This window comes from Vidua chalybeata, chromosome 32 (assembly GCF_026979565.1).
Source record: "Vidua chalybeata isolate OUT-0048 chromosome 32, bVidCha1 merged haplotype, whole genome shotgun sequence".
In the NCBI taxonomy this organism is placed as follows: domain Eukaryota; kingdom Metazoa; phylum Chordata; class Aves; order Passeriformes; family Viduidae; genus Vidua; species Vidua chalybeata.
This window is the reverse complement of record NC_071561.1, coordinates 825,684-852,728: the sequence shown is the minus strand read 5'-3', so window position 1 is coordinate 852,728 and position 27,045 is coordinate 825,684. Positions and strand designations below refer to the sequence as shown.

At 64.4% G+C, this 27,045-nt stretch overlaps 1 protein-coding gene across 1 annotated transcript; it reads right to left on the bottom strand.

Annotated features, from left to right (window-relative positions):
• Positions 1 to 24,821, bottom strand: ATP2B3 (ATPase plasma membrane Ca2+ transporting 3). Its single transcript, XM_053968173.1, is given in 23 exon segments — positions 1 to 210; positions 213 to 399; positions 2,718 to 2,876; positions 3,938 to 4,045; positions 4,681 to 4,892; positions 6,694 to 6,907; positions 8,218 to 8,409; positions 9,687 to 9,793; positions 9,884 to 9,971; positions 11,090 to 11,275; positions 12,142 to 12,376; positions 13,779 to 14,020; positions 15,628 to 15,870; positions 17,034 to 17,248; positions 17,749 to 17,916; positions 18,003 to 18,044; positions 18,454 to 18,582; positions 18,651 to 18,776; positions 19,147 to 19,404; positions 20,164 to 20,361; positions 21,699 to 21,855; positions 22,928 to 23,000; positions 24,761 to 24,821. Coding segments are annotated over 21 exon segments (3,576 nt in total). The 5' UTR covers positions 21,850 to 21,855; positions 22,928 to 23,000; positions 24,761 to 24,821; the 3' UTR covers positions 1 to 94.
• Positions 24,822 to 27,045: the final 2,224 nt, after the last annotated feature.

Below are 27,045 nucleotides of genomic sequence, written 5' to 3'. Positions count from 1 at the left end.
CAATTTTAAAGGGACCCAATTTGAGGGGGGGTCCCCCAGTTTGAGGGGGGGGTCCCCAATTTGGGGAGGATTTTTGGGGCGCCCCCCCCCCCGATCAAAGCGAGGTCTCGAGGCTGTGGAGGCGCCCGGGGGGGGGGCAGAATGCGGGGGGGGGGGCGGGGGGGGCCCTGTGGTTGTTGTTGCGATTTGGGGGGGGGGGCGCGGATGGGGGGGGGCCTCGCTCTCGGCGTCGGTGTCGTCGATCAGGGGGATGTCCCTGGTGTCCCCAAAAATCAGCTCGGCGTGGGGGGGCACCCCGAAAGGGCCCCCCCACCCGATGATGCCCAGGGGAGGGTCCGGCCGGGGCAGGGGGGGAGGACCCCCCCCCAAATTGCTGCGGAAGGCGCGGACCACCCGCATCTGGGGGGGGGGGGGGGAGAGGAATTGAGGGGGGGGGGGACATGCCAAAAATAGTGAGTGACCCCCCCCCCGCAAAAAATATGCCCCCCCCAAAAAAAAAATCCCTCCACCCAAAAAAAAATCCCCCCCCAAAATCCCCCCCAAAAAAATCCCCCCCCAAATCCCCCCACCCAAAAAAAACTCCCCCAAAAAAATCCCCCCCAAAAAAAAATCCCCCACCCAAAAAAAATCCACCCCAAACCCCCCCAAGAAAATCCCCCCACCCAAAAAAAATCCCCCCACCCAAAAAAAAAAACAACAAAAAAAAAACCACCCCAAAAAAACCCCCCCACCCAAAAAAAAATCCCCCACCCGAAAAAAATCCCCCCCACCCAAAAAAAAATCCATCCCAAACCCCCCAAGAAAATCCCCCCACCCAAAAAAAAATCCCCCACCCCAAAAAAAATACCCCCACCCAAAAAAAATCCACCCCACCCAAAAAAAATCCACCCCAACCCCCCCCAAGAAAATCCCCCCACCCAAAAAAAATACCCCCACCCAAAAAAAATACCCCCGCAAAAAAACAAAAAAAACCAAAAAAACCCACCCCAAAAAAAATCCCCCCACCCAAAAAAAATCCCCCCCAAAATCCCCCCCAAAAAAAATCCCCCCCAAAATCCCCCCACCCAAAAAAAAAACTCCCCCAAAATCCCCCCCACCCAAAAAAAAAACTCCCCCAAAAATCCCCCCCACCCAAAAAAAAAACTCCCCCAAAAATCTCCCCCACCCAAAAAAAAAAATCCCCCCCAAACCCCCCCAAGAAAATTCCCCCACCCAAAATAACCCCCCCACCCAAAAAAAAATCCCCCCACCCAAAATAACCCCCCCACCCAAAAAAAAATCCCCCCACCCAAAATAACCCCCCCACCCAAAAAAAAATCCCCCCACCCAAAATAACCCCCCCAGTGTTTTCAAATCTTATTTGGGTGGGGGGATTGAGGGGGGGGAGGAACACCCCAAAATATAAAGGGACCCCCCCACCCCCATAAAGGAGACCCCCCCCAAAAAAAAAACCCCGATGTTTTCAACCCCCACCCTCATCAAGAGACCCCCTAATTAACCCTAATTAACCCCCCCATTAAGAGACCCCTCCCCAAACAAAAGGCAGCCCCAAAGACCCCCAGAACCCCCCCCAAAAAAAACCCAGAACCCCCCCCCCAAAAAAAGACCCCCAAAGCCCCATTTCCCTCCTTTTACCCCAGAAATGCCCAAATTTCGGGGTTTTTCCTCAAATTTGGGGATTTTTTTTCCCCAAATTTTGGGATAAAAAGGGAATTTAGGGTGGGGGGCAGGAGACCCTCCCCAAAACCCCCCCAAATCCTCCCCTAAAAGACCCCAAAATTCCCATTTTCCCCCTGGGAACTCCCAAATTTTGGGATTTTTTCCCCAGATTTTCGGATTTTTTTTCCAGATTTTGGGATTTCCCCCCAGATTTTAGGAATATTTTTCCCAAATTTTGGGATTTCCCAGCAGATTTTAGGATTTTTTCCCAAAATTTTGGGATTCCCCCCCAGATTTTAGGATTTTTTTCCCCCCAAATTTTGGGATTTCCCCCAGATTTTAGGATTTTTTTTCCCAATGTTTGGGATTTCCCCCCAGATTTTACGATTTTTCCCCAATTTTTGGGATTTCCCAGCAGATTTTAGGATTTTTTCCCCAAATGTTGGGATTTCCCTCAATATTTTAGTAATTATTCCCCAAATTTTGGGATTCCCCCCCAGATTTTAGGATTTTTTTTCCCAATTTTTGGGATTTCCCAGCAGATTTTAGGATTTTTTTTCCCAATTTTTGGAATTTCCCAGCAGATTTTACGATTTTTCCCAAATTTTGGGATTTCCCCCCCAGATTTTAGGATTTTTTCCCAAAATTTTGGGATTTCCCCCCAGATTTTAGGATTTTTTTCCCAAAATTTTGGGATTTCCCCCCAGATTTTACGATTTTTCCCAAAATTTTGGGATTTCCCCCCAGATTTTAGGATTTTTTTTCCCAATTTTGGGATTTCCCCCCAGATTTTATGATTTTTTTCCCATATTTTGGGATTCCCCCCCAGATTTTATGATTTTTTTCCCCAATTTTTGGGATTTCCCAGCAGATTTTAGGATTTTTTTTCCCCAAATTTTGGGATTCCCCCCCAGATTTTCGGAATTTTTTTTTCCCAATTTTTGGGATTTCCCCCCAGATTTTATGATTTTTTTTCCCAATTTTTGGGATTTCCCCCCCGATTTCGGGATAAAAGGAGGGGGTTTTGGGGGGTGGGGTTATTTTGGGGGGGGTCTCACCTGGGTCTGGATGCGGCTCAAGCCCCTGACCCACAGGACCCTGCCCCGGCCCAGCTCGGCCGCGTCCAGCTCGTCGTGGTCACCGGGCTCGGAGCCCTCCGGCCACTGCCCGCCCGAGGGGCCGGGACACTGCGGCCCCCCCGGGACACACACCAGCACCTGGGGACAGCGGGACACCTTGGGGACACCTTGGGGACAGTGGGGACACCTTGGGGACACCTTGGGGACACCTTGGGGACACTGGGGACACCTTGGGGACAGCGGGGACAGTGGGGACAGCGGGGACAGCGGGACACCTTGGGGACACCTTGGGGACACCCTGGGGACACCTTGGGGACACCTTGGGGACACCTTGGGGACAGTGGGGACACCTTGGGGACACCCTGGGGACAACCTGGGGACAGCGGGACAGGGGGGACACCCTGGGGACACCTTGGGGACCATGGGGACACCTTGGGGACACCTTGGGGACAATGGGGACACCCTGGGGACAGTGGGGACAGTGGGGACACCTTGGGGACACCTTGGGGACACCCTGGGGACACCTTGGGGACACCTTGGGGACACCTTGGGGACAATGGGGACACCTTGGGGACACCTTGGGGACACCCTGGGGACACCTTGGGGACACCCTGGGGACACCTTGGGGACAATGGGGACACCTTGGGGACAGCGGGACAGCAGGGACACCTTGGGGACAGCGGGGACAGGGGGACACCTTGGGGACAATGGGGACACCCCAGGGACAGTGGGGACAGTGGGGACAACTTGGGGACAATGGGGACACCCCAGGGACAGTGGGGACAGTGGGGACACCTTGGGGACAGCGGGGACACCTTGGGGACAGCGGGGATACCCCGGGGACACCCCGGGGACAGCGGGGACAGTGGGGACACCCTGGGGACACCCTGGGGACAGGGGGACAGTGGGGACACCCTGGGGACACCTTGGGGACAGTGGGGACAGCGGGGACAGTGGGGACAATGGGGACACCCTGGGGACAGTGGGGACAGCGGGGATACTGGGGACACCCTGGGAACACCCTGGGGACACCCTGGGGACAATGGGGACAGGGGGTCCCTGAGTGGGACCCTGGGTGTCCCTTGGATCAGGGGTCCCTCCCGTGGGTCTGGGGACCTGCCAGGTGGGCGGGGCTCCCCGGGTGGGCGTGGTCTCCCGGTGAGTGGGTGGGGCTCCCCGGGTGGGCGTGGTCTCCGTACCTGTCCCCAGACGAGCTCGCCCACGCCCACGAAGAGGCACCAGAGCCACTGCTCGGCGCTGAGGGGGGAGCAGCTGAACGGCTTCCCCCCGAACTGCACGATCAGCACCTGGGGGGACACGGGGGGGGACACGGGGGGGGGGACACGGGGGTCACAACCCCCCCCCCCGGCCACCCCCCTGTCCCCACAATGTCCCTAAAATGTCCCCACTGCGTCCCTATGGGGGAGCAGCTGAAGGGCTCCCCCCGAACTGCACCATCAGCACCTGGGGGGACACGGGGGGGACACGGGGGGACACAGGGGGGACACGGGGGTCCTGGCCACCCCCTGGCCACCTCTGTGTCCCCTCAGGTGCCCACAATGTCCCCGTGTCCCACCTGGACATGGTGCCCAGGACGATGGGGTTGGCGCAGATGCCACACACGTTCCTGTGTGTCCCCATGTCCCCATGTCCGCCACATGTCCCCACGTGTCCCCATGTGTGTCCCCGTGTGTGTCCCCTGTGTGTCCCCACGTGTCCCATGTGTGTCCCCGTGTGTGTCCCCGTGTGTCCCCGTGTCCCACCTGCACGGCGAAGGTGCCCAGGACGATGGCGCAGAAGATGGGGTTGGCGCAGACGCCCTCGAAGACATTCCTGTGTGTCCCCATGTGTGTCCCCATGTGTGTCCCCATGTGTGTCCCCCACATGTCCCCCCGTGTCCCTGTGTGTCCCCTCTGTGTCCCCGTGTGTCCCCGTGTCCCACCTGCACGGCGAAGGTGCCCAGGACGATGGCGCAGAAGATGGGGTTGGCGCAGACGCCCTCGAAGACGTTCCTCTCGCCGTGCAGCTTGCGCGCGTTGAGCTCGTTGAAGAGCTGCATCAGCACGAAGGTGTTGAAGATGATGGTGAAGTGCTCCGAGGGCGGCGCGTGCAGCGGGGCCGCGCGGCCGCTGTCGATGTCGAACAGCACCTCCCCTGGGGGGACACCCACGGGGACACTCGTGGGGACATGGACAGGGACATGGGGACACCCACGGGGACACTCGTGGGGACATGGACAGGGACATGGGGACACCCACGGGGACACTCGTGGGGACATGGACAGGGACATGGGGACACCCACGGGGACACTCGTGGGGACATGGACAGGGACATGGGGACACCCACGGGGACACTCGTGGGGACATGGACAGGGACATGGGGACACCCACGGGGACACTCGTGGGGACATGGACAGGGACATGGGGACACCCATGGGGACACTCGTGGGGACATGGACAGGGACATGGGGACACTCGTGGGGACACCCAGGGGGACACTCGTGGGGACATGGACAGGGACATGGGGACACTCGTGGGGACATGGGGACACTCATGAGGACATAGGACAGGGACATGGGGACACTCGTGGGGACATGGGGACACTCGAGACATGGACAGGGACATGGGGACACTCGTGGGGACATGGACAGGGACATGGGGACCTGGGGACACTTGTGGGGACACCCATGGGGACAGCACTGCTTCAAGGGCGGCGCGGCCGCTGTCGATGTCAAACAGCACCTCCCCCTGGGGACAGGGACATGGGGACACTCGTGGGGACATGGGGACACTCGTGGGGACATGAGCACACAGCCGTGGGTGTGGAAAACCCTCACGTGTCCCCTGTCCCCTGTCCGTGTCCCTGACCGGCCAACACAGCAGGGTGAAGATGACCAGCAGCTGGTAGGGGATGTGTCCCACCATGTCCCACCACGTCCCACCACATCCCACCGTGTCCCATTGTGTCCCACCATGTTCCACCATGTCCCATCATGTCCCACCATGTCCCATTGTGTCCCATGGTGTCCCACCATGTCCCCACGGGTCCCCATCACCTGTGGGACCCCTCCCATGATGTCCCCTGTGCGTGTCACTGACCGGCGAAGAGCAGGATGAAGATGACCAGCAGTTGGTAGGGGATGTGTCCCATCATGTCCCACCATGTCCCATTGTGTCCCACCATGTCCCACCATGTCCCATTGTGTCCCACCAGGTCCCACCATGTCCCCATGGGTTCCCACAGGTCCCCATCACCTGTGGGACCCCTCCCATGATGTCCCCAGCGTCACTGACCGGCGAAGAGCAGGGTGAAGATGACCAGCAGCCGGTAGGGGATGTGTCCCACCATGTCCCATGGTGTCCCACCAGGTCCCACCATGTCCCACCATGTCCCACCATATCCCACCATGTCCCACTGTGTCCCACCATGTCCCCACAGGTCCCCATCACCTGTGGGACCCCTCCCATGACGTCCCCAGCGTCACTGACTGGTGAAGAGCAGGATGAAGATGACCAGCGACTGGGAGGGGATGTGTCCCACCATGTCCCACCATGTCCCCATGGATCCCCATCACCTGTGGGACCCCTCCCATGATGTCCCCTGTGCGTGTCACTGACCAGCAAAGAGCAGGATGAAGATGACCAGCAGTTGGTAGGGGATGTGTCCCATCATGTCCCACCATGTCCCATTGTGTCCCACCAGGTCCCACCATGTCCCCATGGGTTCCCACAGGTCCCCATCACCTGTGGGACCCCTCCCGTGATGTCCCGTGTGCGTGTCACTGACCGGCGAAGAGCAGGGTGAAGATGACCAGCAGCCGGTAGGGGATGTGTCCCACCATGTCCCATGGTGTCCCACCAGGTCCCACCGTGTCCCCATGGGTTCCCACAGGTTCCCACGGGTCCCCATCACCTGTGGGACCCCTCCCGTGATGTCCCGTGTGCGTGTCACTGACCGGCGAAGAGCAGGGTGAAGATGACCAGCAGCTGGTAGGCGGCGTGGCCCAGGATGTTGCGCAGCATGGTGCCGGACACCAGCGGGTGGTCGCGGCCGTAGGGCCGGCGCAGCAGCAGCGCCTCCGTGGGCGGCTCCGTGGCCAGCGCCAGCGAGGCCAAGGTGTCCATGATCAGGTTCACCCAGAGCATCTGCACCGCCTTCAGCGGCGAGTCCTGGGGGCACAGGTGGGCTCAGGTGGGCTCAGGTGGGCTCAGGTGGGCTCAGGTGGGCACAGGTGGGCTCAGGTGAGCTCAGGTGGGCTCAGGTGGGCTCAGGTGAGTTCAGGTGAGTTCAGGTGGGCTCAGGTGGGCACAGGTGGGCACAGGTGAGCTTAGGTGGGCTCAGGTGAGTTCAGGTGAGTTCAGGTGGGCTCAGGTCAGCTCAGGTGGGCTCAGGTGGGCACAGGTGAGCTTAGGTGGGCTCAGGTGGGCACAGGTGGGCTCAGGTGGGCACAGGTGGGCACAGGTGAGCTCAGGTGGGCTCAGGTGAGCTCAGGTGGGCACAGGTGGGCTCAGGTGAGTTCAGGTGGGCTCAGGTGGGCACAGGTGGGCTCAGGTGGGCTCAGGTGGGCACAGGTGAGCTCAGGTGGGCTCAGGTGAGCTCAGGTGGGCACAGGTGAGCTCAGGTGAGCTCAGGTGGGCACAGGTGGGCTCAGGTGGGCACAGGTGGGCACAGGTGAGCTCAGGTGGGCTCAGGTGAGCTCAGGTGGGCACAGGTGGGCTCAGGTGAGTTCAGGTGGGCTCAGGTGGGCACAGGTGGGCTCAGGTGGGCTCAGGTGAGCTCAGGTGGGCTCAGGTGAGTTCAGGTGAGCTCAGGTGGGCACAGGTGAGCTCAGGTGGGCTCAGGTGAGCTCAGGTGGGCACAGGTGGGCTCAGGTGAGTTCAGGTGAGCTCAGGTGGGTACAGGTGGGCTCAGGTGAGTTCAGGTGGGCACAGGTGGGCTCAGGTGAGCTCAGGTGGGCTCAGGTGAGTTCAGGTGAGCTCAGGTGGGCACAGGTGAGCTCAGGTGGGCTCAGGTGAGCTCAGGTGGGCACAGGTGGGCTCAGGTGAGCTCAGGTGGGCACAGGTGAGCTCAGGTGGGCACAGGTGGGCTCAGGTGGGCACAGGTGGGCACAGGTGGGCACAGGTGAGCTCAGGTGAGCTCAGGTGAGCTCAGGTGGGCACAGGTGAGCTCAGGTGGGCACAGGTGGGCTCAGGTGGGCACAGGTGGGCATAGGTGGGTACAGGTGAGCTCAGGTGAGCTCAGGTGGCTCAGAGGAATGGGACAGGTGGGGACACAGATGGGACAGCTGGGCACAGGCGGACTCTGTGATTCAGGCCCAGGTGACCCCACCTGGCCCAGGTGACCCCTCACCTGGGTGATGCAGGTACCAGCGACGGCCGCGATGGCGGCCACCATCCTACCCAGGGGAATGCCCGCAGTCCCCACGCCCCACCCGGCCAGGTAAGTCCTCCCCACGTGCCAGCCGGCCAGGTGAGCTCACCTGGGTGATGCAGGCGCCGGTGAAGGCCACGATGACGGCCACCACGTTGACGGTGAGCTGGAACTGCAGGAACTTGGCGATGCTGTCGTAGACGTTGCGGCCCCACATGACGGCCTTGACGATGCTCGAGAAGTTGTCGTCGGTCAGGATGATGTCCGAGGCCTCCTTGGCCACGTCCGTGCCCGCGATGCCCTTGGGGACACGGACAGGTGACCGCCCAGGTGACCCCCAGGTGGCCACAGGGGTGAGGAACCCCGTGGTAGATCCCCAAGGTGACCCCAAGGTGACCCCAGGTGGGCGAGGGGACAGGACAATGTCCGAGGCCTCCTCGGCCACGTCCGTGCCCACCATGCCCTTGGGGACACGGACAGGTGACCCCCAGGTGGCCACAGGTGACATCCAGGTGACCCCAAGGTGGCCACAGGTGACCACGAGTGATCCCCAGATGACCATGGGTGATCCCCAGGTGACCACAGGTGACCTCCAGGTGACCCCAGGTGGGTGAGGGGATGTCCAAGGCTTCTTTGGCCACATCCATGCCCACAATGCCCTTGGGGACATGGACAGGTGACCCCCAGGTGGCCACAGGTGATCCCCAGGTGACCACAGGTGACCCCCAAGGCGACCCCCAAGGTGACCACAAGTGACCCCAGGTGGCCACAGGTGACCGCCAAGGTGACCCCAAGGTGGCCACAGGTGACCCAGGTGACCTCCAGGTGACCCCAGGTGGGTGAGGGGATGTCCAAGGCCTCTTTGGCCACATCCATGCCCGCGATGCCCTTGGGGACACGGACAGGTGACCCCCAGGTGACCCCCACAGGTGACCCCAGGTGACCACAGGTGACCACAGGTGACCCCCAGGTGGCCACAGGTGACCCCCAAGGTGACACCCAGGTGGCCACAGGTGACCACAGGTGACCACAGCAGGTGACCCAAGGTGAGCCCAGGGATGGGGAGAGGAATCCCCATTTTGGGAGAGGGGTCCCAATTTGGGGAGGGGTCCCAATTTGGGGGGGGAGTCTTGGGGTCCCATTTTAGGGAGGGGATCTCCGGATCCCAATTTGGGGAGGGGTCCTGGGAATCCCAAACTGGGGAGGGGTCTCAGGGGTCCCAACTTGGGGAGGGGTTCTGGGGGTCCCAATTCAGGAGGGTTCTCCCGTTTGGGAGAGGGGTCCTGTGGGTCCCATTTTGGGGAGGGGTCTCATTTTGGGGAGGGGTCTCCAGAATCCCATTTTGGGGAGGGGTCCCAATATTTGGGGAGGGGTCTTCAGAATCCCATTTTGGGGAGGGGGTCCCAATATTTGGGGATGGGGTCTTCAGAATCCCATTTTGGGGAGGGGGTCCCAATATTTGGGGAGGGGTCTCCAGAATCCCATTTTGGGGAGGGGTTCTGGGGGGTCCCAATCCAGGAGGGTTCTCGAGGGTCCCATTTTGGGGAGGGGTCCCGCTATTTGGGGAGGGGGCGTTACCATGGCGAACCCCACGTCGGCCTTTTTGAGGGCGGGGCCGTCATTGGTGCCATCGCCGGTGACAGCCACCACCTGGCGCTGGTCCCCGATGGTGCTGTCGATGATCCCTGGGGACAGGTGTGGGGGGGACAGGTGAGACCCCACCCCCCCACCCGAGACCCCCAACCCCCCCCCGGGACCCCTCCCCAAATTCCCACCTTTCACCAGGGTGTGTTTGTCGGTGGGCGACGACCGCGCCAGGACCCTCAGCTTGGGCCACACCTTGTCCAGGCGCTCCTGCTCCACCTGGGGGGGGGTTTGGGGGGGGTGAGACCCCCAGGGACCCCCCTGGGGACACCCCGAGACCCCCTGGGACCCCCAGGGACCCCTGAGACCCCCAAGGAGCCTTCAGGGTCACCTGACCCCCCCCCCCCCAGGGTCACCTGAACCACCCCAGAACATCCCCACACACCTTGGCCAGGTGCTCCTGCTCTACCTGGGGGGGGTGAGACCCCCAGAGACCCCCCCAGAGACCCCCCCAGAGACCCCCCCAGAGATCCCCCAGAGATCCCCCCAGAGACCCCCCCAGAGACCCCCCCAGAGACCCCCCCAGAGACCCCCCAGAGATCCCCCCAGAGACCCCCCCAGAGACCCCCCAGAGACCCCCCCAGAGACCCCCCCAGAGACCCCCCCAGAGACCCCCCAGAGATCCCCCAGAGACCCCCCCAGAGACCCCCCAGAGACCCCCCAGAGATCCCCCCAGAGATCCCCCCCAGTAATCCCAGTTCCCCTCCCAGTGGCCCCAGTGCCTGTCCCAGTCACTCCCAATGTCCCCATTCCTGCTCCCAGTGCTCCCAGTCCCCTCCCAGTCCCTCCCAGTGCCCCCAGTCCCTGTCCCTGTCACTCCCAGTGTCCCCATTCCTGCTCCCAGTCTCTCCCAGTCCCTCCCAGTGCCCCCAGTGTCCCTATTCCTGCTCCCAGTGACCCCAGTCCCCCTCCCAGTGCTCCCAGTGCCTCCCAGTCCCTCCCAGTGCTCCCAGTCCCTCCCAGTGCCCCCAGTGTCCCCATTTCTGCTCCCAGTGCTCCCAGTCCCCATCCCAGTCCCTTCCAGTCCCCCTCCCAGTCCCTCCCAGTGTCCCCATTCCTGCTCCCAGTCCCTCCCAGTCCCTCCCAGTGCCCCCAGTGTCCCCATTCCTGCTCCCAGTCCCTCCCAGTGCCCCCAGTGCCCCCAGTCCCACCCAGTGCCCCCATTCCTGCTCCCAGTGCCCCCAGTGCCCCCAGTCCCTCCCAGTGCCCCCAGTGTCCCCATTCCTGCTCCCAGTGCCCCCAGTGCCCCCAGTGTCCCCATTCCTGCTCCCAGTGCCCCCAGTGTCCCCAGTGCCCCCATTCCTGCTCCCAGTCCCTCCCAGTGTCCCCAGTGCCACCTCGCCGCGGTCGTTGCGGATGCGCCGGTTGAAGTCCTTGCCCTCCAGGCAGAGCCAGTCGCCGCCGCCGCCCGCGGGGAGGATGCCGCACTTGGCGGCGATGGCGCGCGCCGTGTCCAGGTTGTCGCCGGTCACCATCCGCACCGTGATCCCCGCGCGCTGGCACTTCCGGATGGCCTCGGGTACCTGCCACACGCACCTGTCCCCGTCCTGTCCCCGTCCGGTCCCCGCAGTGCCACCGTCCTGTCCCCGCTGTCCCCCGTGTGTCCCCCCCGCCCGTCTCCGATGTCCCCGTGTGTCCCCCCCATGTCCCCTTTGTCCCAATGTCCCCATGTCCCCCATGTCCTCATGCCCCCCATGTCCCCCCAAGTCCCCATGTCCCCACGCCCCCCCATGTCCCTCCCATTTCTCCCCATGTCCCCATGTCCCCATGTCCCCATGTCCCCATGTCCCCGTGTCCCCACACCCGCCCATGTCCCCAAGTCCCCACGCCCCCCATGTCCCCACGCCCCCCATGTCCCCCCCACGCCCCATGTCCCCCCCATTTCTCCCCATGTCCCCATGTCCCCGTGTCCCCACGCCCGCCCATGTCCCCAAGTCCCCCATATCCCCCCATGTCCCTATGTACCCCCAAGTCCCCGTGTCCCCACGCCCCCCATGTCCCCATGTCCCCCCAACGTCCCCATGCCCCCCATGTCCCCACGCCCCCCTGTCTCCCCCACGCCCCCCATGTCCCCACACCCCCCATGTCCCCCAAGTCCCCACGCCCCCCATGTCCCCCCAAGTCCCCGTGTCCCCATGTCCCCCCCATGTCCCCATGTCCCCACGCCCCCCCATGTCCCCACACCCCCCATGTCCCCCAAGTCCCCACGCCCCCCATGTCCCCCCCATGTCCCCATGTCCCCCCATGTCCCCCCCATGTCCCCACACCCCCCATGTTCCCCCCATGTCCCCATGTCCCCCCCACGCCCCCCCATGTCCCCATGTCCCCACGCCCCCCATATCCCCATGTCCCCCCCATGTCCCCCCCAAGTCCCCGTGTCCCCCCTTGCCTCGGGCCGCACGGGGTCCTCGATGCCCACGATGGCGATGCAGGTGAGCTCCCCGACCACGGCGGCCTCGTCGTCCCAGGGGGGCTCGGGCCGGGCGGGGAAATCGCGGAAGGCGAGGGCGAGGGTCCGCAGCCCCCCCGCCGCCATCGGCTCCACCACGCGCCGCACCAGCTCCTCCCGCTCCGGCCCCCCCAGCGCCCGCGGGGCCCCCCCCGCGTCCAGCATCGAGGTGCACCTGGGCGGGGGGGGGGACAGGTGGGTCAGGGGAGGGGGCTCAGGGGGGTCCCAGGTGAGTCAGGGGAGGGGGCTCGGGGGTCGGGGGGCTCAGGGGAGGGGGCTCAGGGGGGTCCCAGGTGAGTCAGGGGAGGGGGCTCAAGGGGGTCCCAGGTGAGTCAGGGGAGGGGGCTCAGGGCTCAGGGGAGGGGGTTTTGGGACCCCCCCGCGTCCAGCATCGAGGTGCACCTGGGCGGGACAGGTGGGTCAGGGGAGGGGGCTCGAGGGGGTCCCAGGTGAGTCAGGGGAGGGGGCTCAGGGCTCAGGGGAGGGGGTTTTGGGACCCCCCCGCGTCCAGCATCAAGGTGCACCTGGCAGGGGGGGACAGGTGGGTCAGGGGAGGGGGCTCGGGGGTCGGGGGATTCAGGGGAGGGGGCTCAGGGGGGTCCCAGGTGAGTCAGGGGAGGGGGCTCAGGGGTCGGGGTGTTCGGGGAGGGGTTTTGGGACCCCCCCCCGCGTCCAGCATCGAGGTGCACCTGGGCGGGGGCGGGACAGGTGGGTCAGGGGAGGGGGCTCAAGGGGGTCCCAGGTGGTTCAGGGGAGGGGGCTCAGGGCTCAGGGGAGGGGGTCTTGGGACCCCCCCGCGTCCATCATCAAGGTGCACCTGGCAGGGGGGGACAGGTGGGTCAGGGGAGGGGATTTGGGTGTCCCAGGTGGGTCAGGGGGGTCAGGGGAGAGAGGTAAGAGGGGTCCCAGGTGGGTCAGGGGCTCCCTCTGGGTCTAGGATGGAGCTGGTCCCCCCTCGGACCAGCACTCATGGCCCTGCCTGCCCAGGTGTGTGCCCAGGTATCCTCAGGTGTGTGCTCAGGTGTGCCCAGGTGCCCCTAGATGTGCCCAGGTATCCTCAGGTGTGTGCTCAGGTGTGCCCAGGTGCCCCCAGGTGTGTCCAGGTGTGCACCCAGGTGTGCCCAGGTACCCTTAGGTGTGACCAGGTGTGCCGAATTGCCCCCAGGTGTGCCCAGGTGTGTGCTCAGGTGTGCCCAGGTGCCCCTAGATGTGCCCAGGTGTGCCCAGGTGTGCACTCAGGTGTGCCCAGGTACCCTTAGGTGTGACCAGGTGTGCCCAAGTGCCCCCAGGTGTGCCCAGGTGTGTGCTCAGGTGTGCCCAGGTGCCCCTAGATGTGCTCAGGTGCGCACAGGTGCGCACTCAGGTGTGCCCAGGTACCCTTAGGTGTGACCAGGTGTGCCCAAGTGCCCCCAGGTGTGCCCAGGTGTGTGCTCAGGTGTGCCCAGGTGCCCTTAGGTGTGCCCAGGTGTGCGCCCAGGTGTGCCCAGGTACCCTTAGGTGTGACCAGGTGTGCCCAAGTGCCCCCAGGTGTGCCCAGGTGTGTGCCCAGGTGTGCCCAGGTGCATGCCCCCCCTCACCTGCGCAGCACCATCTCGGAGGCGCCCTTGCAGAGCAGGCGGTAGCCGCCCCCGGGCCGGCGGGTCACGGTGCTCATGGATTTGCGCTCCGAGTTGAAGGTGAACACCTTGACCAGGTGCTCCTCGGGCACCTGCGCCCGCTCGGCCTCGGGGTCGCGGCCCAGGGCCAGCGCCAGCCCCAGCAGGGCACACTCGGTCTTGTTGCCCACGTGGCGAGGGAGAGCCCCGGGGGCTTCGGGGGGCTGCGGGGGGGGGAAAAGGTGAGGGGGACAGGTAAAGGGGGTGGGGGCAGGTAAAGGGGGCAGGTAAAGGGGGTGGGGGCAGGTAAAGGGGGCAGGTAAAGGGGGCAGGTAAAGGGGGTGGGGACAGGTAAAGGGGGCAGGTAAAGGGGGTGGGGACAGGTAAAGGGGGCAGGTAAAGGGGGTGGGGACAGGTAAAGGGGAGGGGGGCAGGTAAAGGGGGCAATTTTGGGGACAGGGGGGCAGGTATGGGGACAGGGGGCACACAAAGGGGCACAGAGACCCCCGTTAGTGTCACACACCCCCAAAACCCCCCCAAATTCCCTCAAAACCCCCCCAAAACCCCCCCCCAGCCCCCTCCCAGTGCTCCCAGTGTCCCTCACCAGTATCTTGCTGGTGTAGGCGCTGTTGATGGTGATGGCTTGGACAGGTGACCCCCCCCAAAAAAACTCCCCTAAAACCCCCCCAAAACCCCCTCAAATCCCCCGAATCCCCCAAAACCCCCTCAAAATCCCCCCAAATCCCCCCAAATCCCCCCAAACCCCCCAAAATCCCCCCAAATCCCTCCAAACCCCCTCAAAATCCCCCCAAATCCCCCCAAATTCCCCCAAAACCCCTTCAAACCCCCCAAAATCCCCCTAAATCCCCCCAAAACTCCCTCAAAATCCCCCAAAACCCCTCAAATTCCCCCAAAACTCCCTCAAAATCCCCCCAAATCCCCCCAAATCCCCCAAACCCCCTCAAAATCCCCCCAAAATCCCCCCAAATCCCCCCAAACCCCCCAAAACCCCTCAAATTCCCCCAAAACCCCCTCAAAACCCCCTCAAAATCCCCCCAAATACACCCACCCCCCCCCCCCAAATCCCTCCAAAACCCCTCAATTTCTCCCCAAAACTCCCCTCAAACCGCCCCCCAGCCCCTTCCCAGTGCTCCCAGTGTCCCTCACCAGTATCTTGCTGGTGTAGGCGCTGTTGATGGCAACGGCTTGGGCATGTGACCCCCCCAAAAAACTCCCCTAAAACTCCCCCAAAACCCCCTGAAATCCCCCCAAATCCCCCAAAACCCCTCCAATTCCCCCAAAACTCCCCTAAACCCCCCTAAACCCCACCCCAGCCCCCTCCCAGTGCTCCCAGTGTCCTTCACCAGTATCTTACTGGTGTAGGTGCTGCTGATGGCAATGGCTTGGACAGGTGACCCCCCCAAAAAAAACTCCCCTAAAACCCCCCAAAACCCCCTCAAATCCCCCAAATCCCCCTCAAAATCCCCCCACAATCCCCCCAAAACCCCTCAAATCCCCCAAAACCCCCTCAAAATCCTCCCCAAAACCCCTAAATCCCCCCCAAATCCCCCAAAACCCCCCCAAATCCCTCCAAAACCCCTCAATTTTCCCCCAAAACTCCCCTCAAACCCCCCCCCCCAGCCCCTTCCCAGTGCTCCCAGTGTCCCTCACCAGTATCTTACTGGTGTAGGTGCTGCTGATGGCAATGGCTTGGACAGGTGACCCCCCCCAAAAAAAACTCCCCTAAAACCCCCCCAAAACCCCCCAAAATCCCCTCAAACCCCCCCAACCCCACCCCCAGCCCCCTCCCAGTGCTCCCAGTGTCCCTCACCAGTATCTTGCTGGTGTAGGCGCTGTTGATGGCGATGGCCTGGGCCAGCAGGTCCAGCGTGGGGGGGGCCAGGGCGGCCGGGGCCGGGGGGTGGCTGAAGTGGGACCCCCCCACGAAGGCCTGGACCACCGTCATGCGGTTGGTGGTCAGCGTGCCCGTCTTGTCCGAGCAGATGGCCGTGGCGTTGCCCATGGTCTCGCAGGCGTCCAGGTGCCGCACCAGGTTGTTGTCCTTCATCATTTTCTGGGGGGGGGGGGGGGGGAAAAGTGGGAATTTGGGGGAAAAACGGGGAAAAATGGGGAAAAATTAGGAAAAAAAATGGGGGGAAACGGGGAGAAAATGGGAAAAACAGGGGGGAAATGGGGGGGAAATGGGGGGGAAATGGGGGGAAATGGGGAAAATAGAGGGGGAAATAGGAGTAGGTTGCTGTCCTTCATCATTTTCTGGGGGGAGGGAAAGGAGGGAATTTGGGGGGAAAATGGAAGAAAAATGGGGAAAAATGGGGAAAAATGGGGGGAAACGGGGAGAAAATGGGAAAAACAGGGGGGAAATGGGGGGAAAATGGGGGGGAAATGGGGAAAATAGAGGGGGAAATAGGAGTAGGTTGCTGTCCTTCATCATTTTCTGGGGGGAGGGAAAGGAGGGAATTTGGGGGAAAAACGGGAGAAAATGGGGAAAAATTGGGAAAAAATGGGGGGAAATGGGGAGAAAATGGGAAAAATAGGGGGGAAGTGGGGGGCAAATGAGGAAATTGAGGGGGAAATGGGAATTGAAAGGGAAATGGGAGCAGGTTGTTGTCCTTAATCATTTTCTGGGGGGAAAAGTGGGAATTTGGGGGAAAAATGGGAAAAAAATGGGGGGAAATGGGGAGAAAATGGGAAAAATAGGGGAGAAATGGGGGAGAAATGGGGGAAAATAGAGGGAGAAATTGGAGCAGGTTGTTGTCCATAATTTTCTGGGGGGAAAAGGAGGGAATTTGGGGAAAAAATGGGGGAAAATATGGAAAATTGGGAAAATAGGGGGGAAGTTGAGGGGAAACAGGAAAAATAGGGGAGAAATGGGGAAAAATGGGAGCAGGTTGTGGTCCTTCATCATTTTCTGGGGGAAAAAGGAGGGAATTTGAGAAAAATGGGGGGAAATAGGGAAAAAAGGGGGGAAAATGGTGGGGGAAATGGGGAAAAATGGGAGGGGGTTGTGGTCCTTCATCATTTTCTGGGGAAAAAAAAAAAATGAGGGAATTTGGGAAAAAATGAGAGAGAGAGATGAGGAAAATGGCGGGGTGGGGGGGGTGGGAAATGACAAACGGGCACGGATGGACAAACGGACATGGATGGACAAACGGACAGGGATGGCCAAAGGGACACGGATGGACAGACGGACACGGATGGACAGACGTCCCCCCCAACCTTGACGGAGTAGGCCAGCGAGATGGTGACGGCCAGCGGGAGCCCCTCGGGGACGGCCACCACCAGCACGGTGACGCCGATGATGAAGAACTTGACCCAGTACTGGACGTAGACCGGGGCGCACTCGGCCACCCACGGCCGGCCCTGCACCACGAAGGTCTCGATGACGAAGTAGAGCACGAGGATGATGACGGTGATGGCCGACATGGCCAGGCCTGCGCGGGGACACCCTCAGGACACGGCCCCGAGGTGGCCGTGTCCCCGTCACCCTGCTTGGGGACACCAAACTCTCTGATCTGCGTGGTCACTTGGGTCAGTTTGGCTTGGAGCACTGATTTGTCCTTCTCGGGGATGTGCCCCCACCCTGTGCCCGATGTCCCCACCCTCAGGACATGTCCCCAATCCTTTGTCCCCTCACTGGGGACCCCAACACCCCAATCTGCACGGTCACTTGGGTCACTTTGCCCTGCAGGACCAATCTGTCCTCCTTGGGGACACCTCGGGGACAGCCACCCCTCAGAACACGTCCCCAGTGTCCCCAACCCCCTGCCACCCCATTTGGGGACCCCGATCTGCACGGTCAGTTTGACCTGGGGCGCTGATTTGTCCTTGGAGCCACCTCGGGGATGTGTCCCCAAACTGCCCGCAGTGTCCCCACCCCTCAGGACACGTCCCCAAACATGCTGTCCCCTCATTTGGGGACCCCAGCCCCCACCTGCCTTCCCGATCTGCACGGCCAGCTGGGTCAGCTTGGCCTGGAGCACGGACTTCTCCTTCTTGGGGCCACCTCGGGGACGCGTCCCCGGCCCGTCCGCGGTGTCCCCTCCCTCGGCGCTCTTCAGCGGCTGCATCTCCATGGCCGCCGCCCCGTCCTGCCGCTTGCCTGGGGACACCGGCGACGTGGCAGGGGGACAAGGGGGGACACAAGGGAGGGGGGTTTGGGGTTGTCCCCACCCGACCCCAAAGCACCTTTGGGTTGTGGGGTGTCCACGGCGCCATCCTGGGGCTTCCCTGTGGGACAAAGTGGGGTGGGGACACCCCAAAATGTGACCTGGGGGGGACAGGGAGAGCCCCCGGGGTGGGGACAGGGAGCGGTAGCGGTGGTGGCAGCAGTGGGGTTGGGGGCGGGGAGTGGTAGTGGTGGCACCACTGGGGACAAGAAGGGGGACAGAAGGGCCTGGAGGCCTCAGGGACATGGGAGGGATTCGGGGACAGAAGGTGACAGATCCCACAGGGTCACCAGCCACCCACGGTGCCACCAGTGCCAGCTCCCATGAGGCCACCAGCCATCCACGGTGCCACCCAGTCCCAGATTCCTTGGGGACAGTGCCACCCAGTGCCAGCCCCCTTGGGGACACCCCCAGTGCCACCCAGTTCCAGCTCCCACGGAGCCAGCGGCCACGCCCGGGTGTGGTGTCACCTTTCCTGTCCTTGCCGTCGTCCTCGTCGTCCCCCGCGGCGCCCAGCAGGGTGAAGATGATGCCGCTCTGCGAGTTCACCCCCACGGCCGTCACCACCATCCTGCCCGAGCCCTCCATGACGTGGGTGCCTGGCGGGGACACCGCAGGTCACGGCGCGGTCCCCTCGGTGTCCCCCGTGTCCCCGAACGTCCCTCACCCGAGAGCAGCAGCGGGTCCTTGTCCAAGGACTTGCGGACGTGGTCGCTCTCCCCGGTCAGGGCGCTCTCGTCGATCTTGAGGTCGTTGCCCTGGATCAGGACCCCATCGGCCGGCAGGAGGTCACCTGGGAGGGGACAGGGCCACCAGAGTGTCACCAGGGAGCTTGGGGGTGTCCTGGGGTGTCCCCAGACCAGGCATCGGGGCTGTGTCACCACAGTGTCACCAGAACTTTGTGGTGTGTTCTGAGGTGTCCTGGTGTCCCCTGGTGTGCCCTTGTGTGCCCATGGGTGCAGGGACACAAGAGGACGTGGCGATGGGGACACGGTGGTGGCATCGGGATGGGGACACAGGGATGGTGACACAGGGATGGGGACAGGGGATAGACATGGGATGGAGGCAGGAGATGCCACTGAGATGGGGACATGGGACACCACCACTCCCACAACTCCCCACGCTCTCTGTCCCCCACCGTGTCCCCGCGCTTTGTCACTCACCGTACTTGACCTGCACGACGTCCCCAACCACCAGGTCGGCCACGGGCACCTGCGCCAGGTGTCCCCCGCGCAGGACGGCCACGCGCTGCTCGCGCTCCAGGCGGCTCTGCAGCCCCCGGAACTGGCGCTCCTTGCTCCAGTCGTTGGACGCCGTCACCAGCACCACGCAGGCCACCGAGAGCAGGATGGCCGCGCCCTCGATCCAGCCGGCCTCCGCCTCGCCCTCGTCCTCCGCGCCCCCCGACGCCTGCCCGCACGCTGGGGACACCGGGGACAGAGGTGTCACACGTGGGGACATGGGCGACACACGTGGGGACATGGGCGACACATGTGGGGACATGGGCGACACACGTGAGGACATGGGTGACACACGTGGGGACATGGGCGACACATGTGGGGACATGGGCAACACATGTGGGGACATGGGCAACACGTGTGAGGACATGGGGACAGAGGTGTCACACGTGGGGACATGGGCGACACATGTGGGGACATGGGGACAGAGGTGTCACACGTGGGGACATGAGGACAGAGGTGTCACACGTGAGGACATGGGCGACACATGTGGGGACATGGGGACAGAGGTGTCACACGTGGGGACATGGGCGTCACACATGGGGACATGGGCGACACATGTGGGGACATGGGGATAGAGGCGTCACACGTGGGGACATGTGGGGATATGGGTGTCACATGTGGGGACATGGGTGACACATGTGAGGACACAGGGACATACAGGTGACACACGTGGGACACCAGTGTCACACACAGGGACATGGCCGGGGGTGTAGGGGGCGTGCGATAGGGATTTGGGGACATGGGGACACGGGGATGGAGAAGGGGGACATGGGGACATGAGGACACAGGGATGAGGATGGCACACGAGGATGGCAGTGGCATGGGGACATGGGGTGGGGACACAGAGCTGGGGACATGGGGACAGCAGATGGGACACAGGGCTGGGGATGGCAGCAGGATGGGGACACGGTGCCAGGGCTGTGGGGACAGAGGTGTCACCTTCATCGGCGGCGCCGGGGGGGGCGTAGAAGGACAGCCCGAGGGACACGAGCGCGGCCACCTCGAGGATGACGAGGGTGACGTCCTGCAGGGCCTCCCACACCAGCGCCATGAAGCTCTTGGGGCGCCGCGGGGGGATCCAGTTCCGGCCGAACGTCCGCCGGCGGCGCTCCAGCTCCGGGGGACCCTCGGAGAGCCCTGGGGACACGGGTGTCACCCCCACGGCCACCCTGGGGACCCTCGGACAGCCTTGGGTGACACCCCTGGGGACCCTCAGACAGCCCTGGGGACACAGGTGTCACCCCCACGGCCACCCTGGGGACCCTCAGACAGCCCTGGGGACACTCCTGTCACCCCCACGGCCACCCTGGGGACCCTCGGAGAGCCCTGGGGACACCCCTGGAGACCCTCAGACAGCCCTGGGGACACTCCTGTCACCCCCACAGCCACCCTGGGGACCCTCAGACAGCCCTGGGGACACAGGTGTCACCCCCACGGCCACCCTGGGGACCCTCAGACAGCCCTGGGGACACTCCTGTCACCCCCACGGCCACCCTGGGGACCCTCAACAGCCCTGGGGACACCCCTGGGGACCCTCAGACAGCCCTGGGGACACAGGTGTCACCCCCACGGCCACCCTGGGGACCCCCACCAGCCCTGGGGACATGGGTGTCACCCCCACGGCCACCCTGGGGACCCTCGGACAGCCTTGGGGACATGGGTGTCACCCCCACGGCCACCCTGGGGACCCTCAGACAGCCCTGGGGACACTCCTGTCACCCCCACGGCCACCCTGGGAACCCTCGGAGAGCCCTGGGGACACGGGTGTCACCCTCACGGCCACCCTGGGGACCCTCAACAGCCCTGGGGACACTCCTGTCACCCCCACGGCCACCATGGGGACCCTCGGACAGCCCTGGGGACATGGGTGTCACCCCCACGGCCACCCTGGGGACCCTCAACAGCCCTGGGGACACTCCTGTCACCCCCACGGCCACCATGGGGACCCTCGGACAGCCCTGGGGACACTCCTGTCACCCCCACGGCCACCCTGGGAACCTTCAGACAGCCCTGGGGACATGGGTGTCACCCCCACGGCCACCCCGGGGACCCTCGGACAGCCTTGGGTGACACCCCTGGGGACCCTCAGACAGCCCTGGGGACATGGGTGTCACCCCCACGGCCACCCTGGGGACCCTCAGACAGCCCTGGGGACACCCCTGTCACCCCACGGCCACCATGGGGACTCCTGGGTCACCCACAGCCACTCTGGGTTGGGGGTGTTGGGATGGGTCTGGGGGTGGTCCTGGGTGGTTTTGGGGGCCCGGGGGGAGGGTTTGGGGAGGTCCTGGTGATTCTGGGGGGGGACCCAGATGGTTTTGGGGAGTTTTGGGAGTGCTGATGGGGGGGGTCACAAGGGTTTCCAGGGGAATGAGGGGATCTGGGGGTGTCGGGGCGGGTTCTGCGGGGTCCCGGTGGGTTCTGCGGGGTCCCGGTGGGTTTTGGGGGGGTCCCGGTGGGTCTGGGGGCGTTACCGTCGGTGGGGGAGGTGCGCAGGCGGCGGCAGAGCCCCGGGACCCCCCCCAGGTCCCGCTGCAGCCTCAGGAGCGCCTCGGAGCCCCGGAGCTCCATCAGCGCCCGCAGCTCCGGCAGCGCCAGCCCGAAACCCCCCCCGGCGTCCCCCATGGCGGCCTGGGGACAGGGGACAGCCGTGGGGACAGGGAACAGCCGTGGGGACAGGGGACAGCCGTGGGGACAGGGGACAGCCGTGGGGACAGGGAACAGCCGTGGGGACAGGGGACAGCCGTGGGGACAGGGGACAGCAATGGGGACAGGGGACAGCCGTGGGGACAGGGGACAGCAATGGGGACAGGGGACAGCCGTGGGGACAGGGGACAGCAATGGGGACAGGGGACAGCAATGGGGACAGGGGACAGCCGTGGGGACAGGGGACACCGCTGGGGACAGGGGACACCGCTGGGGACAGGGGACAGCCGTGGGGACAGGGGACACCGCTGGGGACAGGGGACAGCCGTGGGGACAGGGGACAGCCGTGGGGACAGGGGACAGCAATGGGGACAGGGGACACCGCTGGGAACAGGGGACAGCAATGGGGACAGGGGACACCGCTGGGGACAGGGGACAGCCGTGGGGACAGGGGACAGCCGTGGGGACAGGGGACAGCCATGGGGACAGGGGACAGCCGTGGGGACAGGGGACACCGCTGGGGACAGGGGACACCTCTGGGGACAGGGGACAGCCGTGGGGACAGGGGACAGCCGTGGGGACAGGGGACAGCAATGGGGACAGGGGACAGCCGTGGGGACAGGGGACAGCAATGGGGACAGCCGTGGGGACAAGGGACACCCCTGGGGCCACGGGGACAGAGGTGGGGACAGGGGACAGCGCTGGGGGCACGACTGGGGACACAGGAAGAGGGATGGGGACAGGCCTGGGAACAGGGGACAGGGCTGGCGACAGGGGGACAAAGATGGGGGCACAACTGGGGACATGGGGACAGCGCTGAGGCCACCCCTGGGGGCCTGGGGATGGGTCTGGGGACACGAGAGCAGCGCTGGGGACAGCGCTCAGCGTTTGGGGACAGGGCTGGGGACACGGCTGAAGGCTTGGGGACACATCAGAGCCGGGGGACACCGAGCACAGCGCGGGGACAGCAGGAGGGACAAAAGGGGGGACAGCGATGGGGACATGGAGGGGGACAGGGGACATCCCTGGCGACAGGACCCGGGCCACCGCCCCTCACCTGTCAGCGCTGGCGGGGCCTGGGGGGGGTCTCGCCGGGGGGGGCCCGGCCGCCCCCCCTGCCCGGGCCACACCTGGGGACAGCGGGGACACCTGAGGGGACAGCGGGCACCGGCCCCACCCCCCGGGGACACCAGTGACCACCAGTAACTCCCAGTCCCCCCCAGTTCTCCCAGTAAATCCCAGTCCCCCCCACAGTCCCGTCTCGCTCCGCCCAAGCCCCGCCCTCTTCTGTCCATCCCACGTTTTCAGCCAATCAGCGCCTTTAAAGGGCGTGGCCAGCATAGAGGCCCCGCCCCCGGCCCTGCGGCGGGGCGCGCGGACTGCGCCAAACGGGGGGCGGGGCCTCTGGGCGGGGGCGGGACATGCCCGCCCATATATGGGCACAACCACGCCCACCACGCGGGAAAAAAACAACGCCCCCGTGCTGTAAACCCCGCCCATAGCGGGGAAAGCCCCGCCCCCAGCGCGGCACAGCTGGGCACACGTGGGCTCCCAGTAACCCCCAGTAACTCCCAGTTTGCCCAGTGGACCCCAGCAAGTCCCGGTGTCCCCAGTAGCTCACAGCTCTCCCAGTGCTCCCAGTAACTCCCAGTTCACCCAGTGAACCCCAGGAACCCCCAGTGCCCCAGTAAGTCCCAGTAACTCCCAGTTTGCCCAGTAACTCCCAGTTCATCCAGTCCACCCCAGTAACTCCCCTTGTCCCCAGTAACTCCCAGTTCACCCCAGTAACTCCCAGAGCCTCCAAGAACTCCCAGTTCCTGCTCACACCTGTCCCTGGCACACCTGGACACACCTGGGCACAGCTGGACACACCTGTCCCTGACACCTGCACATGTGAGTGCCCCATGAACAGCTGGACACACCTGTCCCTGACAGACCTGGGCACACCGGTCCCTGACACACCTGTCTGTGACACCTGGACAACCCCAAAACACCTGGACACAGCTGGTCACACCTGTCCCCACTACACCTGGCCACCCCTGTCTGTGACACCTGGACATCCCCGACACACCTGGACTCAGCCAGTCACCCCTGTCCCACCTGGTCACACCTGGCTGACACCTGGACATGGCACGTGGACAACCCCGACACACCTGGCCACCCCTGTCCCCACCACACCTGTGACACCTGGAAATCCCTGACACACCTGGCCACCCCTGTCCCCACCACACCTGTGACACCTGGAAATCCCTGACACACCTGGCCACCCCTGTCCCCACCACACCTGGTCACACCTGGCCACACCTGTCCCTGACACCTGGACAACCCCAGCGCACCACCTGGTCACACCTGGTCACGCCTGGTCACAGCTGTCCCCACCACACGTGATCACCCCTCTCCCACCCGGTCACACCTGGCCCTTGCACCTGGACATCCCTGACACACCTGGACGCGCCTGGCCACCCCTGGCACCTGGACATCCCTGACACACCTGGCCACGCCTGCTCACACCTGTCCCCACCACCGCTGCCCCCCCCCCCCCCCCGTCCCTGACACGCGCACATCCCTGTCACACCTGCTCGCAGCTGTCCCCACCACACCTGGTCACCGCTGGCCACCCCCGGCCCGCCCCCCCCCCCTTCCCCACTCGGCCTCACACCTGCACAGGTGCCCCCCTCGCTCTTTCCCCCTCCCCCCGCACGCGCCCGCCCCCCCCCAAATCCCCCCTTTCCCCCCTCCCCCCGCATCCTCCCCCCTCCCCCCTCCCGCAGCCCCGCGCGCTGCCCCCTCCCCCGCCCCTCCCCCGCTCCCCCCGAGCCCCCCCCGAGCTCGGACCCCCCCCCCCGGAGCCCCCCGAGCCCCCCCGGCCCCGCTGGGCCCCCCCCGGTACCGGTCCCGGCCCATCGGTCCCGGCGCTGCGGCGCTGCCGGAGGCGCTGCGGGCCGGGGGCGGGGCCTGCTGGGGGCGGGGCCGGCGATGGAGGCCACGCCCACTGGGTGGGAACACCCCCCCGCACCCCCCCCATACCCACCCACCCCCCCTCCCCGATGTCGCTGGCGGAGACCACCGGGGGTTGTCACCCCCCCTTTGTCACCCCCCTGTGCCACCTCCTGTGTCCCCCCGTGTCTCACCTGTCCCCTCCTCGGTGTCACCCTCGTGTCCCCCCCCCCCCCCCCGGGTGTCACCTCGGTGTCCCCGTCCCCTGGGGGGGGCAGGTCACCCACCCGGGGGGACACGGGGGGGGACACAGGGGACAGGGGGGACAGGGGACACAGGGGATGGGGGGCACGGGGACCCACGGGTGGGGGATGCAAGGGACAGAGGGGGTGGGGACACCAGGGACAGTGGCACCACAGGGGACACCCCCCCCTGTCCCTTTCCTGTCCCTGTCCTTGTCCCTACCCCTGTCCCCAACTGTCTCCTACCCCTGTCCCCACCCCTCTCCTGTCCCCATCCTTGTCCCTGTCCCATATCTGGGACACCCACATCCCTGTCCCAGTCCTGTCCCCATCCCAGCCCCCAACCCTGTGGTGTCCCTGTCCCCATCCCTGTCCCTGTCCCTGTTCCATCCTAGTCCCATCCCTGTCCCATCCCTGTCCCTGTCCCCATCCCCATCCCCATCCCTATTCCCATCCCATCCCTGTCCCCATCCCATCCCTGTCGCACCCCTGTCCCATCCCTGTCCCTGTCCCTGTCCCTGTCCCTGTCCCTGTCCCTGTCCCTGTCCCTGTCCCATCCCTGTCCCCATCCCTGTCCCTGTCCCTGTCCCTGTCCCATCCCTGTCCCCATCCCTGTCCCTGTCCCTGTCCCCAGTCCTGTCCCTGTCCCATCCCTGTCCCTGTCCCTGTCCCTGTCCCTGTCCCACCCCTGTCCCACCCCTGTCCCACCCCTGTCCCTGTCCCTGTCCCATCCCTATCCCGGTCCCTGTCCCTGTCCCTGTCCCTGTCCCTGTCCCTGTCCCTGTCCCATCCCTGTCCCATCCCTGTCCCGGTCCCTGTCCCTGTCCCATCCCTGTCCCATCCCTGTCCCTGTCCCATCCCTGTCCCTGTCCCATCCCTGTCCCGTCCCTGTCCCTGTCCCATCCCTGTCCCATCCCTGTCCCTGTCCCATCCCTGTCCCTGTCCCATCCCTGTCCCGTCCCTGTCCCTGTCCCATCCCTGTCCCTGTCCCATCCCCATCCCTGTCCCTGTCCCTGTCCCACCCCGTCCCTGTCCCATCCCTGTCCCTGTCCCTGTCCCATCCCTGTCCCTGTCCCTGTCCCACCCCTGTCCCTGTCCCATCCCTGTCCCTGTCCCTGTCCCATCCCTGTCCCACCCCTGTCCCTGTCCCATCCCTGTCCCTGTCCCTGTCCCATCCCTGCCCCTGTCCCTGTCCCTCCCCTGTCCCTGTCCCATCCCTGTCCCTGTCCCATCCCTGTCCCTGTCCCATCCCTGTCCCTGTCCCTGTCCCACCCCTGTCCCTGTCCCATCCCTGTCCCATCCCTGTCCCATCCCTGTCCCACCCCTGTCCCTGTCCCATCCCTGTCCCTGTCCCTGTCCCTGTCCCATCCCTGTCCCTGTCCCACCCCTGTCCCTGTTCCTGTCCCTGTCCCATCCCTGTCCCCATCCCTGTCCCTGTCCCTGTCCCATCCCTGTCCCGTCCCTGTCCCTGTCCCACCCCTGTCCCTGTCCCATCCCTGTCCCTGTCCCTGTCCCTGTCCCATCCCTGTCCCATCCCTGTCCCATCCCTGTCCCTGTCCCATCCCTGTCCCTGTCCCATCCCTGTCCCATCCCTGTCCCATCCCTGTCCCTGTCCCATCCCTGTCCCTGTCCCTGTCCCTGTCCCATCCCTGTCCCTGTCCCATCCCTGTCCCTGTCCCATCCCTGTCCCATCCCTGTCCCTGTCCCTGTCCCATCCCTGTCCCTGTCCCTGTCCCATCCCTGTCCCATCCCTGTCCCATCCCTGTCCCTGTCCCATCCCTGTCCCATCCCTGTCCCTGTCCCACCCCTGTCCCTGTCCCATCCCTGTCCCTGTCCCTGTCCCTGTCCCATCCCTGTCCCATCCCTGTCCCTGTCCCTGTCCCTGTCCCATCCCTGTCCCATCCCTGTCCCATCCCTGTCCCTGTCCCATCCCTGTCCCATCCCTGTCCCTGTCCCATCCCTGTCCCTGTCCCTGTCCCTGTCCCATCCCTGTCCC